The sequence below is a fragment of the Myxine glutinosa genome, chromosome 7, assembly GCF_964187855.1.
Source record: "Myxine glutinosa chromosome 7, kmMyxGlut1.1, whole genome shotgun sequence".
NCBI classification, from domain to species: domain Eukaryota; kingdom Metazoa; phylum Chordata; class Myxini; order Myxiniformes; family Myxinidae; genus Myxine; species Myxine glutinosa.
In genome coordinates, this window is record NC_136267.1 from 152,677,937 (window position 1) to 152,694,313 (window position 16,377).

General features: G+C 43.4%; 1 protein-coding gene across 11 annotated transcripts in view; it reads right to left on the reverse strand.

Annotated features, from left to right (window-relative positions):
• Window positions 1–16,377, reverse strand: part of LOC137431748 (uncharacterized) — a 180,388-nt gene that overhangs the window by 67,812 nt on the left and 96,199 nt on the right. For 10 of the 11 annotated variants that reach the window (XM_068123418.2, XM_068123408.2, XM_068123415.2 and 7 more), the window contains 3 exons: window positions 12,446–12,671; window positions 12,265–12,312; window positions 6,014–6,099 (listed from right to left, as the gene is read on the reverse strand). In XM_068123418.2, the coding sequence (XP_067979519.2) occupies window positions 6,014–6,099; window positions 12,265–12,312; window positions 12,446–12,671 (360 nt within the window). The remainder of the gene's footprint in view (window positions 1–6,013; window positions 6,100–12,264; window positions 12,313–12,445; window positions 12,672–16,377) is intronic. The other variant, XM_068123410.2, reaches the window with a different exon arrangement.

Consider the following 16,377-nt stretch of genomic DNA (forward strand, 5'->3'; position numbering starts at 1 on the left):
GTGTCCACCAAGGATTGGTGCTGGCAGACAAGTGCTCCAGCTTAAAATCCTTCTCATGGACAACACACGCAATGATGCATCGCCCTATATACAAAACAAGTGTTACACCAAGGTTAGACAGATCAAATGTGAGTATGCACAATTGCACACCTATAAATTATACTCCAGCCCCAAGACATAAAAGAAAAAAAGAAAAAAAGAAAAAAAAAACTTTTTAAAAAAGCGAAGACATGCCAGGGCCATATGTTGAACTTTGATCTGCCAGATCTATATTTCATAGATACAAAGGTTTAACCAACTACGAATGTATTAAAAAGCTGCATGAAAAAAGGTACCTGAAAAAATTGCCATAAAACCTAAAAGAAAGGAAAGCGGAGGATTAAACAAACATAGGTCTGGGCATGTACCACTCACAAATTGCCACTATTTGCGACGTACACAAAAGTATGAAGAAAACAATGGTTTTGAATAGTCTTCAAACAAATTTTATTCAAATGTACCAAATGTGTAATCCCCTTACTTAAAAGATAACCACAGAGTTGGAACTCAAAAATAATATTTGTACTATTTAATTCAGCCCACAAAAGCACATTCCAAAAAAACCAACGGCAAATGGAACATCAGCTCCGTACTACGTAAATAACCTGTAGAGGAGGCACAGGGAATTAAGGGGTCAAAACAGGACTTTCATTTCTTTCAAAATGACATCACAAATGAGATTGTCAAGCCCGACATTTTTAGACATCATTTCAAGAGCTATGCTGAATAAACTCAGTGTGTGACAAAGCAAATGTGATCCGAGTGTCCGTCATGGGTGAACTTGAGAAGCTACAAAGGGTCAAACAGACGAGATATATGAAAAATTAGGTAAGAAATCCCAAAGAACGCTTGTAGGAGAGAGTAAGACTGGATGGGATTTAGAAGTGTTATAGAGTAAAAAACGGAGTGAAATAAATGGGAAGTACATGAAAAAATGCTCCAACAGGCATGTGGTATGTAAACAGCCCCGATAGGCATTTCATTTACGTAAATATATGGGGGATATGCAACACCTCATGTAGAAAAGTACCCGTGCCAGAGCAAGCCTGTTTTGCGGAGGAGTCAAGACAAGCAAGGAGCAAATTGGAAAATGCCTGTGATTGCACAGTGGGGCTCGTGAGCGATTAATATGAGGTGGTAAAGCGAGTCTCGAGATGACACAAAAGTGTCGACTTGTGAAGAAAACTGAAAGAGCATAATTATCTTCATTGGTGAACCAGTTTGAAAATTCGGTCAGTTTCCGTGGAAGGACCAAAACAAAAGTTAGTCTATTGATGAGTAATTTAGAATGTGATCCTACAATATAAAATAAGGCCAATCTCTGTGGGTGTGTTGTGTAGGTCTCAAAATAAATAAATAAATAAACTAGGACACTGTAGAGCGCATACCTCCACCAGACTGAACAGTTTACATTTCATATACCATTGTAGGCCAGATTTGAATCTGTACATTAACCAAAAATCGAATCAGTTCACCCATGTCACACACGCAACATGTCCACAAAGTTTCATCTGAATCTGTCATTAACTTTGAGATATCATTATATATATATATATATATATATATATATATATATATATATATATATATATATATATATATATATATATATATATATATATATATATCGTTTTTTGCCATATCTCTCAATGGTGAAGAATGAATTGAAAAATTAAAAGATTAATTATCATTTCCAGATCCTGATCCTGATGCGTACCTAAAATCTAATCGGTTCGTCGTCACAAACCGAACCTGTCCTACGTTTCATCTGAATCTATCCATAACTTGATATCCTGCTCAAAAGACAAACAAGCATGCAGACATACAGGCAGACAGATGGACAAACAGGGGTGAAACACAACCTCTGTCGACATTAGGTGGCAGAGGTAATAAAAGGAGTACCAGATGAGGAAAAAAAGAAGAGGGAGAATTGCTTTGCAATGCATGGCTCCTACCAATTTTCAGTTAAATATATTGAATGGAAAGGAGAAAAAGTCGGCAAAACTAATCCATGTATAATGTGATATTTTCCAAGTCCAGATAGACCATAACTGCACGAAAAATTGGTGAAATGCCCCAAAACTCAAACTTATTCTGTAGCTTGCGTTATTATAATAAAGGCAGATAACAAGTTAAAGTTGGATATGTTAAATGGCATGGAAACACTAGAACGACACTTCGACGTCGCGACATCGACCGATATGCCTCTGTCCACATTATTACATTATAGTACTTCTACCAAATTTGATTTAAATCCCTTCAGCTGTTCTCAAGCATCACATTTTTACCAGACATGACCTCTGAAATCTCGACCCCAAATTAAATCATTTAATCTTTGCATATTATACATACTTGTACCAACTTTGGTAAAAAAAAATCCCATGACTGGTTCACAAGTTATCACGGTAACAGGATTTTTACTCAACATGACCTTTGACCCCCATGACCCCAAAATCTAATCATTCAATCTTTACGTCATTATACATATCTGGGCCAAGTTTGACTTGCATCCCTTTAGCTGTTCTCAAGTTATCACGGCAACGAAAACCTATCACGGATAGATGGACAACCCAAAAACATAATGCCTTCGCTGGTGGAGGCATAAAAAGTGCAAAAACCGACAGGTAAGACAGACGGAGGACAGACAGAGAGCAAACCTATAGTCCCCTTCAGGTATGGCACAAATTGACAGAGTTAATGAAAATTTTCACTAGAGGGCAGCAAAGAAGTCAACATTCAAAATCACAATAAAACAGGACACATTTTTTTCAACTGCTGAAATAGTCGGACATCATTACCTCGTCTACCTATCGGTGAGCAGAATATTTCAAAAAGTCATGGGCGGATTCAAACAAAATTTGGTGGACAGGTTGGGTGCGTCAGAAGGACGAATTAATTTGATTTTGGTCTCACTGCTCACACAGGTGACAAGACACTGGAATATCACTCAAGCGCAGGTTGGTCGGAGCGATGAAGAGAAGGACAAGTTCAGGTGTGCAATAGAGAAGCTGATGGAAAACGTGAAAGATGAGGAAGTTGTTGTGGTAGGAGGAGACCTAAATGGACATGTGGGAAGGAGTATGGACGGTTTTGAGGGAGTTCATGGGGGTTACGGATATGGTGTGAGAAATGGAGAAGGTGAAAGGCTTTTGGAGTTTGCTGATGGAGCTGATTTGTAATACTCAGTTCCAGAAAGAGGATAATAAGCTTGTTACATATACGTGAAGTGGGTCGACGACAACCGTTGACTACCTGCTGGTGCGTAGGCGAGATAGGGGGCACCTCCGGGACACAAAGGTGATCCCGGGGGAGGAGGCTGTCTCACAGCACCACTTGGTTGTCTGCGACATAAGGGTGAAAGGTGCAAGGAGAGCTCGGCGGGTGAAGTACCAACGAATGAAGGTGTGGAGGTTGAAAGAGGTGACAGTGAGGGAGGCATTAAAGGAGAGGCTGAGTATGGTAGAGGATGATGTGGTTGATCTTGAAAGTGGTTGGATGTCAATGAAAGATAGTCTGTTGGGAGCCGTTGGTGAGGTATGTGGATGGACAAAAGGACCACCGAGACACTCGGAAACATGGTGGTGGGATGATGAAGTTGGAAAGAGGATTGACGAGAAGAGGAAGAAGTTCAAGGAGTGGCAGAAGGCAAAGGGTATGGGGGCAGAAAAGGCAGAGCATGAAAGTGATAAGGCAGCCAAAAAGGCTGCAAAGAAAGAGGTAGCAAAGGTGCAGGAGGCATGTAGGAAAATGTTCGGAGAACGCTTGGATTTGGAAGATGGTCAGAGAGCGGTATTCAGGATTGCAAAGCAGATAGCGAAAGGTGTGATGTGATGGGGGTGAGTTGCTTAAAGGATGAAGTGGGACAAATCATTGTGGACACAGATGGAATTAAAGGAAGATGGAAGAGATATATGGAAATACTGTTGAATGCAGAAAATGAATGGGATGGCAACATAGAGAGTAACCCAATTTTAGGACCGGCAGAGAAGATAACCGAGAAGGAAGTTGAGGGAGCGATAAAAGCAATGAAGAGTAGAAAAGCGGGAGGACCGACGGGAGTTGTGGGAGATATGTTGAAGGCAGCAGGAAATTGGGGTGTGAAGAGAATGACAGAGATCTGCAATCTGGTGGGGAAAGAAGGCACCATTCCAGTGGATTGGGAACTGAGTACCCTCGTCCCTCTATACAAGGGGAAAGGTGACACTCTGGACTGTGGCTCGTATCGAGCGATAAAGTTATTCATATTGGAGCATGGAATGAAGGTATTGGAAAGGGTGATTGACGAAAGGGTGAAAGAAGAAAGTGAAGATTGACGAAATGCAGTTTGGATTTATGCCAGGAAGAGGAACGACACGCTTTTTATCGTGAGGCAGTTGCAGGAGAAGTACATGGAGAAGAGGAAGAAGTTGTTTCTTGGGTTTGTTGATCTGGAGAAAGCATTTGATAGGGTTCCACGTGAAGTAGTGACATGGGCATTGAGGAAGTTAGGAGTGGAGGAATGGTTGATCAGAGTAGTGATGGCAATGAACAAAAGAGCGCGCACAGCTGTAAGGACGAAGGATGGGAACAGTGGTGAGTTTGAGGTGAAGGTGGGAGTGCATCAGGGGTCGGTACTAAGTCCACTACTATTTGTAGCTGTGATGGAGGTGCTGGCTCGGAACGTAAAGGAGGGTTTTCCGAGGGAGTTGTTGTATGCAGATGATCTGGTGTTGACTGCAGAAAGTATGGATGGACTGAAGGAGAAGATGAACAAGTGGAAGGAATGTATGGAGACAAAAGGTCTGAATGTGAATATCGGAAAAACAAAGGTGATGGCAAGTGGTAAAGCATGTGGAGAGGTGGAAAGAACTGGGCAGTGGACATGTGGTGTGTGCAGGAAGGGTGTCAGAGTGAATTCCATTCAAAGTACAATGTGCGCTGAGTGGGTTAATCAAAAATGTAGTGGTTTGAGAGCATCATTAACCAGTGTGGCAGCTACATTCAAGTGTAAGGTGTGCACAGAGGGAGCTGCAGATGGAGGAAATGTTGAGTTGGATCTTGGAGATGGCGTGAAGCTGGAAGGTGTGAAAGCATTGTTACCTTGGAGACATTCTGAATGGAGAAGGTGGATCAGACTCGGCAATGGTTGCTGGAGTGAGATGTGCATGGAAGAAGTTTCGGGAACAGAGTGGCGTGCTGACGAGGCGAGGAGGGGATTGTCGTTGAAGCTGAAGGGAAAGGTGTATGCTGCATGTGTGAGAAGTGTTATGATTTATGGGAGCGAGACATGGGTAATGAACGTAGAGCAGCAACGGAGGCTGGAAAGGGTGGAAATGCGAATGGTTCAGTGGATGTGTGGAGTATCGTTGAGAGAGAGGAAGACAAATGATGAATTGCGAAAGATGATGGGAATAGAGCCTGTGATTGATGCTGTGAAGAGGAACAGGTTGAGATGGTTTGGTCATGTGTTGAGGAAGGATGAAAGTGACTGGTTGAGAAGAGTGATGGAAATGAATGTAGAAGGAAGTAGAGGACGGGGAAGACCGAGAAAGACATAGCTAAAAATGGTCGAAGAAGAAATGCGGGCAAGGGGGTTAACAAGGGGAGATGCAGAAAATAGAGCAAAATGGCAAAGATCGTCATGGGGACCGCAAGGCTAACCCCCACTCTTGCAGGGAAAATGGCCTTAAAATGCCTGTTGTTGTTGTTGTATTTGTGCTTTAATTGCTTGCGGGCTAGTCCAAAAGGAAGACAACCTTGTCATATTCCAGAGATAGGGTATTCATTGGAAAATTAAGACAATAAATGCTGCTGCTCTTACACAACTAACACCCAACAAGTTGAGGCTGCACATTTCTGTGAAAACTTCAGATATCAGCAAGAGCAGCAGCTGCACAGGCAGGAAATGCCAAGTGAGAGATAAGCCACATCCTGGAAAGGCCAAACTGCCAGACCATCTGCAACAAGGTGTGCTGTCTGAGCAAAGCTCACTCACCCGTTTCTTCACTCGAAGGAAGCCCAAAATGCCTTTATTTTCTTTCTCAGGCTGATCAGCATAGTTTCGCAAATCTCCAACAGAATCTGTAACACATGTGAGAAATGTTGGAGTATATCCCACATGTCTGGATGCCAGGATGGGGTCAAGAACCAAGGAAAATAATATTATAACGATCACCTTCAAAAAAGAGTGGATCAAGTTATGAAACAAAGCCCAAAACTAAATGCCAAGTGGACTGCAGTGTTCAAGTAAAGGAAAGATCTTGGGAAAACTTCTGTACTCTCTGACTAATAGGAGTCTAAGTGTATGTATGTATGTATGTATGTATCTATGTACGTATGTATGTACGTACGTATGTATGTACGTACGTGTGTGTACGTGTGTGTGTGTGCATATGTACGTGAAAATGTGTGCAAATGTACGTGAAAATGTGTGCATATGTACGTGAAAATGTGTGCATATGTACGTGAAAATGTGTGCATATGTACGTGAAAATGTGTGCATATGTATGCGACAATGTGTGCATATGTATGCGACAATGTGTGCATATGTATGCGACAATGTGTGCATGTGTGTGCATGTGTGTGTGTGCATGTGTGTGTGTGCATGTGTGTGTGTGCATGTGTGTGCATGTGTGTGTGTGTGCGTGTGTGCGTGTGTGCGTGTGTGTGCGCATGTGCGCATGTGTGTGTGTGTGCTTGTGTGTGTGCGCGTGTGTGTGTGTGTGTGCGTGTGTGTGTGTGTGTGTGCATGTGTGTGTGTGTGTGTATGTGCGTGTGTGTGTGCGTGTGTGCGCACACGTGTGTGTGTGCGTGCATTCGTGTGTGTGTGCGTGCATTCGTGTGTGCGTACGCATGTGTGTACGTACGCGTGTGTGTACATACGTGTGTATGTGTACGCGTGTGTGTACGTACGCGTGTGTGTACGTACGTGTGTACGTACGTGTGTGTGTACGTATGTGTGTGTACGTATGTGTGTGTACGTGTGTGTATGTGTGTGTATGTGTGTGTGTTTGTGTGTATGTGTGCGTGTATGCATATGTGTACGTATGTGGATGAAGCATTATTCTAAAGGCTTCCAGCTTTTGTACAATAATAAAATAGCACCATTTGAAAGCCAATAATCGATTTAATTGAAACAAATTTTGCGCTAATTTATTCATAAACATGCCCGTTTTAAAAGCCCGTGTTTTCTGGGATCAAGGAAGAATTGGGACCCCGAGCTTGAATGTAGTGGGTTCTTGCCATCCCAAAATAAACAAGAGAAAGCAATCAGAGATTGCAAACCCTCGACAGGATGTATTTTCAGTGGTTTTAAAGGCTTTTGTGTTTAAACAAATATGGCGGCCGAACCACGTGACTGATGACATCATTTTTTTTTCACCACCAATTTATGCGTACATGACAAGAAATTTCATCTTGATAGGATGAAGTTTTGTACTTGTCGAAGTATGACGTCATAATGGATGCACCTATGACATCATTAACATATTTTATTCCCCATGGAGTTCTTTCCAATGAGCCATTTTTCAATTTTTTTCTATTCAGTGCTTTCAGAGATAGATATGCAACGTTTTTTCGGTTTTTCAAAGATGATGGCCAAACCACGTGACCTATGACGTCATAATTATCATTAAATATATATATACAGGTGGAGTTGCACTGATGGTGAAAAATTCCTGTCAATCGGACCAACGGTTGCAGAGAAAATCATATTATTCTGTGCGGACAAACACAGACAAACAAACCAACAGACAGACAAACCAAGACAAACCAACAGACAGACGGACAACAAACGGACAACAAACGGACAACAAACGGACAACAAACGGACAACAAACAGACAACAAACAGACAACAAACAAACAAGCGGACAACAAACGGACAACAAACGGACAACAAACGGACAACAAACGGACTCAAATGCAATACCCTCTCCTCAGGCGAGGGTAAAAAATGGTTCTGTTGGGAAGATAATTGATTTTCCGTGGTTGTAAAGCTGATAATTTATTTGGAACAATGTGTCCATTTAACCATAAATATACGTTTTAAAAGTGGGATTGAGGAAGAAGACATGGGAATGGGCACTTTATGCGGCATTTCCTACGGTAAAATTTATTAATCTACAGCAGCAGGAACCCTTTACAATGACATGGAAGGTGCACACAAACAACAACCACAGGCATGACAACAATTATATGCAAAAAATATCTTTTCGCATGTTTTACTTCATTTTACATCCTCATTTACACTCGCACATAGACATTCAATATGTTTGTGAAGAACCCGCATCAGGTCATGGTTATGGTATCAGGTATGTGAAGAACTGATTAAATTCCCGTATCAGGATCACGCCTTCAACACAATACAATTTTATTGTTGCAATACAATTTTTGCTGAAAAATACAAATTTTTTTTTTTGTTTTTTACAGAAGCTAAACCTGGTAGTCGAACACACGCAAACACACACACACACACACGCACAGAAACAGACACACAGTGCCATCACTCCCCAGGGTATGTTTGGAACCAGCAATGTCACAAGTGGGCCGCCTTTCTCACTGCGCTCAGCGGGGAATTTCCCAACAAACAATTTCTCTCCTCGTGGATAATAAAAAATTATCAACATATGTGTATGATGTATGCGAGTCCATCTTGGACTTGCAGACCTATACCAGGATGTATGGAACCGCTTAGGCTTAAAGGGTTATGTCTGGGTTTATATAGAACCATCTTGGGCTTATTGGGCTATGTCTGGGTCATGGGACCATATTGGGCTTACAGGGCTATGTCTGGGTTATGGGACCATATTGGGCTTACAGGGCTATGTCTGGGTCATGGGACCATATTGGGCTTACAGGGATATGTCTGGGTCATGGGATCATCTTGGGTTTACAGGGCTATGTCTGGGTCATGGGACCATATTGGGCTTACAGGGATATGTCTGCGTTATGGGATCATCTTGGGTTTACAGGGCTATGTCTGGGTTATGGGACCATATTGGGCTTACAGGGCTATGTCTGGGTCATGGGACCATATTGGGCTTACAGGGCTATGTCTGGGTCATGGGACCATATTGGGCTTACAGGGCTATGTCTGGGTCATGGGACCATATTGGGCTTACAGGGATATGTCTGCGTTATGGGATCATCTTGGGTTTACAGGGCTATGTCTGGATATTGGACTTACAGGGCTATGTCTGGGTTATGGGACCATATTAATAATAATAATAATAATGCATTTATTTTATATAGCGCTTTTCAGGAAGCCCAAAGACGCTTTGACAGAGTGCAAAACATAATGCATAGCAAAACATAAAAACAATTGCAAAAAAAGAAGAATCAATAGGGAAATATTCAAAGCACAAAGGAGGGAGAAGGAGAGGAGATAGTCAGGGGTTAGATGCTGTGGGTTAAATGTTGAATGCAGTGTTGAACAGGTGGGTCTTGAGTGATGTTTTGAATGTGGTGAGTGAGGAGGAGTCTCTGATGGTGTGAGGTAGCGAGTTCCAGAGGGTGGGAGCAGCGATGGAGAAGGCCCTGTCCCCCCAGGATCTAAATTTGGTCCGGATGGGGGGGGTCAGGAGGTTGGTACCAGCAGAGCGGAGGTTGCGGGTGGGAGTGTGTCTGGAGAGGAGGTCAGCCAGGTAGGATGGGGCCAGGTTATGGAGGGCTTTGTAGGTCAAGAGGAGGATTTTGTACTGGATTCTCTGGGAGATGGGGAGCCAGTGAAGCTTGTAAAGGACGGGGGTGATGTGGTCACGGGTCCGGGAATGGGTGAGTAGACGGGCAGCGGAGTTCTGAATGTATTGGAGTTTATTGGTGACTGTTGAGGGTGAACCATAAAGGAGGCTATTGCAGTAGTCCAGACGGGAAGTGATGAAGGCGTGGATGAGGGTTTCTGCAGCCACGGAGGAGAGGGATGGACGGAGACGGGCGATGTTTTTCAGGTGAAAGCAGGCTGTCTTTGTGATCTGTTTAGTGTATTTGTCGAAGGAGAGGGTTTGGTCAAAGATGATGCCAAGATTCCGGATGTGAGGGGAGGTGGATACTGGGAAACCGTCGATATTGAGGGCAAAGTTATGGGTGGACTTGGTGAGCGTTTTTGGGCCAATGATGATATTGGGCTTACAGGGCTATGTCTGGGTCATGGGACCATATTGGGCTTACAGGGCTATGTCTGGGTCATGGGACCATATTGGGCTTACAGGGATATGTCTGCGTTATGGGACCATCTTGGGTTTACAGGGCTATGTCTGGATATTGGGCTTACAGGGCTATGTCTGGGTTATGGGACCATCTTGTGCTTACAGGGCTATGTCTGGATCTTGGGCTTACAGGGCTATGTCTGGGTTATGGGACCATCTTGTGCTTACAGGGCTATGTCTGGGTTATGGGACCATATTGGGCTTACAGGGCTATGTCTGCGTGATGGGACCATCTTGGGTTTACAGGGCTATGTCTGGATATTGGGCTAACAGGGATATGTCTGGGTTATGGGACCATATTGTGCTTACAGGGCTATGTCTGGGTTATAGGATCATCTTGTGCTTACCGGGCTATGTGAGTTTATATGGGACCATCCTGGGCTTACAGGGTCATATCAGTATTACGAGTCCATCTTGGACTTAAAGAGGTATACCAGGATGTATTGAACCACTTGGGATTACGGGGTTATGTCTGGGTTTATATAGAACTATCTTGGGCTTATAGGGCTACTAGCAGAAGTACCCGGCATCATAAACCTATGGAGATTATCTTTGTTCTATCCTTTTAACCATTTGAGTACGGATGACGTCCAGTGCCACAACCCGCAAAAAAGTTTTGTGTACGGATGACGTTACTACACATCGACTAAAGTTACGGATTCGTCACTTCCGTCGTTGGGGTTTTCATCCACTGTAGGCATTTTTGGTTCCATGTACTATTATTGTTATCATTTAAGTGAAATGGAGATAACTGTTTTCAAAAGGTAAAAAATTAGTGTTTTAAAAGAAACCGGAAACCGGACCGGGTGGAACCAGAAGAAGAAGAGCAAGAAAAAAAGCTGAGGAAGTGAGGTCGCGAAGAAAAGCAGAGCTGCTTTGAGGTCTCGAGGAGACGCTGGCGAACGGGGGTCATGAGCGAACTTTGGGTTTCCTGGGAAAGGGATTCCTGCGACAGAGTTGTGATCGCTGTGACAGATAAACCTGCGTGACAGGTTTTGCGGTTGATTCCGAAGAGAATCGTTGTTGGAGTGCAGGTACGCCTCCAATACGGGCCCATCGGCCATTTCACCTCGCTCCAGCCATTTCACCGCACCCAGCCGTTAGCCTGGTTTGCGTGTGTAACATGGATTTCGATTGGGAATTTGTGGTTCTCCGTTTGGGAGCCGTTCAACGTTCATACCCGAAGGTGTGATTTCCCAGTCACCTTTTGAGGGCACCTTTGCGCCTCTTTGGCAGCGTGACTGTCAGCCGAACTGGATTCTGTTCTCGATACATTTTTCTTGCAATCACCGGAGCGTGGATCGACTTTGGCCGGGTGCCGGGACAGAGACTTTGGGAATGTTCTTTTCACTCACTTGGAGCACAGTGAGCTATATTGTAAGAAACTGATGGTACCATCATAGGAATGATATAATATTTGTTGTACAATTGATTAATATTGTTCTTGTGCTGTTATTCTTGTGTGCCCTTAATACAATACTTGTTTTTTGGTAACAATTGGTGTGGTTTCACCATTGGTCATTGACACACAGAATAACATCTTTCTGCCGTGACTCCTTTCGGGGCTCGGAGGTACACCGTGACCGGGGTTTGGGGCGGAGCACGTAACAATACCTATAAATAGATCACCAGTACGTGGTTGCATTCCCGTAATGCCAAATTAATCCCGTACCGGGGGTATTTTTATGAAAAACAAAATCCCATACTCAAAGGGTTAAATACTGAACGTCAAGAAGGGAAGAGCACATACCATTTTAAAGTCTTTGGTTTTAGCCATTCTGATTGAGCGCACAGACACTGGTAACAAAGCTACAAGGATGGAGTTTCAACTGCACGTACATTTTCATTTTGCATAAAATAAAGGCTTTGTCCTTTTGTCCACTTTGCTTTGTCCAATTCCTTCAAACAAATACATGACAATTTATTCAGTTTTTGTGTTATTATGAACTTCTTATTTCACTGAAAAGGTCAAAATCCTCTATAGTCAAGTAGGGAAAAGCACTACTTTTTTTTTTTAAACAAAACTAACAAAGTGAGCATACCCCTCATCATGAAATGATCCATAGATTCTGAATGCTGGTGCTTCAACCCTGAAAAAGATACAAAAAATCCTCAACTACAAAACACAATTAAACTAAACTGCACAGTGGAAGAGAGATGGCTAATATATGCAGTGCATTCCAATAAGGGATAGGAAGTGGCAACAACGCACACCAAACACACCTTTGCTGCGATCGATCACAAAGATCTCGGAAAATCCAAGTTCTCGCAAGGAATGGGCCTCGTCCAACTTGTGAGTTTCAGTCACATCTGAGAATATTTCTACGTGGTTCATGTCCAGATCGCATTTCGAGCAAATTTCAGGAAGCAGGTCTGAGAGTGGGAATATCGGCTGCACTCGCACCACAGTCTTACGGTTCCGGGGATAGTTCACCACGAGACGCACAGGCTGTGGGGCGGCAGTTGTTAGGGTTAAGGGTGTGGCCGTGTTTGCCGTTATCCATGCAGCCACAACTTGGCATATCCATGCTGTGAGCAAGCTAATAGACTGAAAAAGAAAAAGAGGAAGCTTGAATTATGTCTGCACATAATCCTTCTATCACTCTCACAAAAAGGCCAACAACATGGATGTATGAGGTACCAATGTTTGTTCCTCCATCATGTGTTCACCCCAATGATAGTAAGAGACAAGATGTGCTGACAAACCAAATGTACAGTAAAAATAAACAAAGGGGCAATACCCCTGGCAGGATAAACCTGGTAGAATAAACAGTATACTGCACAAACTAAGGGTATTTTATACCAATTTCAATGGTTGCTAGAAGACAGGGCAGCATGTAGATCATACTAACAAAATCATGACTTCAAACAAACAAATAAAAAAATAACTATTTTGGGGGGCAACCCATGCCCCCCCCCCCCCCAAATTACCTCCCAAGACCCCAATTTTTGTAATGCCTTGAACAAACATTGGTACATGGGTGATTAAGGTTATGGTTAAGTTTCATCGAAAATGCGTGTGTAGTTTCTGAAAAAAAGCAAATACCAATTTTTGGGGGTCAAACCTGGATCCACTTTGACCCCGGTAAACCCCCTTAGACCCCGATTATTTTTTAATGCCGTGAACAAAATTTAGTCAACAACAAATATCATTTGTGCCAAATTTGGTCGCAATCTCATCAGCGGTTTCGGAGAAGTTTCAAGTGTTTACGGACTAACGGACGGACGGACGTATGGACTGACAGACAGACGAACGGATGGGCGGACGTCAGTCTGATGAACTTCGTTCTGGGTGAGATAAAAACAAAGGGAGATGCTTACTATTAAAATTTAGAGTGCAACACATGGCACCTACCAGACGTTGTTGAATTTACTATTCTTAACTCAGGGGAGCAGAGGGAAAATCGGAAGGAAACAATACGATTTACAAAAATATTAGAAGGGTGAAAGTTCAACAAAGGAGGTTGGTCAGGGAGTCGATTATGAAAAATAAATTATAAAAAGGTTGGTAGAAAATAGGAATAGGGGTGGTAAAAGTACAACAAAGGAAAAAGGGTAGGGGGTTAAATGTTTTCCAAGTTTGGCTAATGGATTATGTAGACAGCCCCACATTAGTCACCGTTCACACTCACAAACACCTACCCTTCTACTCCACCCCCATCACCAACCAGTCTTTTTCAGTTACATTTGCTAAACAGAACACAAACAAGGTAAATGCTGAGATGAAATGATCACTTTGCCTTGATAATCCTGCAATCAACACTGTGGGTTTCCCTGAAGAGTTTGGGTGGGTTTTCTCTTGTGGGTTTTCTCCTTTTTTTCTTCCTTCTGTTTCCGGTTTCTCCGGCGAGGGTGTCCTTCGAGCTCTCCATGTCAAAGTTTAAGTATTTTCCCATTCATGTGTCAAATTTCCACTGATTATTTTACTGTGTATGTGTTACTGTGTGTTTCTAGTTCGTTTTGGTTTGTAATTTGTGCAAACTTGTGTTTAATTAATCGTTTTCCGCGTCGTACCGCATGCTATGGTCCCTTGAGGCTTCCCTCCCCCGTCGGTATTTTATAATTTAAGTTCTTTCCTTCGCTGTATTTCTTTTTTCTTCGATTTTCTTTTCTCCCCCGAACATCATACCCTTTGTCTAACGTTTTAAAGACAAAAAAAATCAATCTTTATTATTTCCTTCTCTCTTCCTGGTCTCCACCCACGACCACGTGCTTGTCGTCTCGTCCCGCCCCCTTTTTCTTCCACCTCTCTAGCCGATACTCATCTTTCCAACTCTAGTTTCCACCATACTCAATCAACCCTTTCACCTTCATTCTCAGACATGTCCTCACTTCAGGGACTTTTCCCAGATGGTTAAAAAAAACATTTTAAAATATGTTTAAACTTTCCCCTGCAGTTTGGTTCAGTGGTATATTACAACACACTGTTTTTGAAATAACACCGATTGAAAAAGGCTTTTTGCAATATTCTCATCAAATCATTCCACATCAAAAAAAATTCAATCCCTTACAGTTCTTCCTTTCCACATTCTCAAAACTCACCTTCATTTCACCCCTCTTCTATCATTTTCAAACGGATCTCTGAATGACAATAAACCCAGTTTGTAATAAATGTTCGTTTCTCATTAATCGTCCACTTTTTAACCCCCCCTCCCCACCTCGCCCCTCCAAAGCTCCCCCCTCATACCTCCCCTCCAAAACTCCCCTCTTTCCCCTCCCCTCTTAAACGCCCCCCCCCTCCCTTCCAAATCTCCCCCCTCCCTTCCAAATATCCCCCTTGCCCCTCCCCTCACAAAACTCCCCCCTTCACCTCTCCCTTCCAAAACTCCCCCCTTCCTTTCAATTCTCCCCCTCGCCCCTCCCCTCCTAAACTCCTCCCCCCCCTTGCCCATCCCCTTCGACTCGCCCCCCCCCCTCCCCTTCAAATCTCCTCCCCTATCATCTTTCTCCAATTCTCCCCCCTCCCCCATCCTCCTCAAACCTGCCTCCACCCCAATTCCTCTCCCTTCAATCTTATACCTCCACCTCCTCCAACCTTCTGCTTTGCTTCCCTCCCCCTCCCCCCGCCAAACAACGCCTCACTATGCCTCATCCCATCACCATCAAACCTTTTGTCCTCCTCATCCTTCCCTTTCTCCTTGCTCTTCTGCAATCACTGACACTATCAACAGCTCTCCCTACCTCCCCTCTCACCTTACCCTACCCCTCCCCTCCCCTCCCCTGTCCTGCACTCAATGCTCCCCCTCCCTCTTCCTTAACGTGATGGACCTCAAACATCAGGGGCCTTCGCTCAAATCTGATTGTTCTCTCCATACAGGTTGCTTCTGACAAACCAGACATAATCTGACAAACAGAAACTTTCCTACTTCAAAATGTGTCTGATTCCTTAATATCTCTTCCTGGTTTACTCCCTCCTCCGGTATGATAGACCTGAGCCTCGTCCTGGTGGTGGGGTTGCTATCTTTATCAAAAACTCCCTTCCTCACTCTCCTTGCACTGCCCTCTATACACCCCACCCCACCCCCAGGAGTACCTCTGGCTACAGCTTCCCCTACACCCCCACCTTTTGTTCATACACTACTCACAATAAGTTAGGGATATTGGCAGGTTCTTTGATGTGGTTGATTTTGTGTATTAATTATGTTGAAAAAAGTTGTTGGTCCTAATTCTATGGTTATTAATGTGTGAAAAAACACAGCATTCTTGATTTCAATACCATAACCCTAACCCCCATAAAAAAAAAAACACTCCCACAATATCCCTAACTTCTTGTGAGTAGTGTATGTGTTCTGTACCGTCCTCCAAACAGTGATGAATCCATTTACATCTCACTGTCTGATAACATGGAGCAACTTCTATCCACTTATCCCAACTCTCTCTTCCTCATATGTGGCGACTTCAACTGTGATCATTCCAGCTGGCTGGGTGTGGGTACCTCTCTCACCAGCCACAGCACCTTTGCAAAGAACATCTGCGACTCATTGGGACTGACACAATCTGTCAATTTCCCGACCCGGATCTCCGTCAACGGAGCAACTTCTCTTCTAGACTTGGTTATGACTAACTTCCCTGCATATGTCTGCTGCTCTTCTTCTGCTCCAATCAATTCTTCTGATAATTTGCTTGTTAAAGTGGATATCTCTCTGACCATTCTC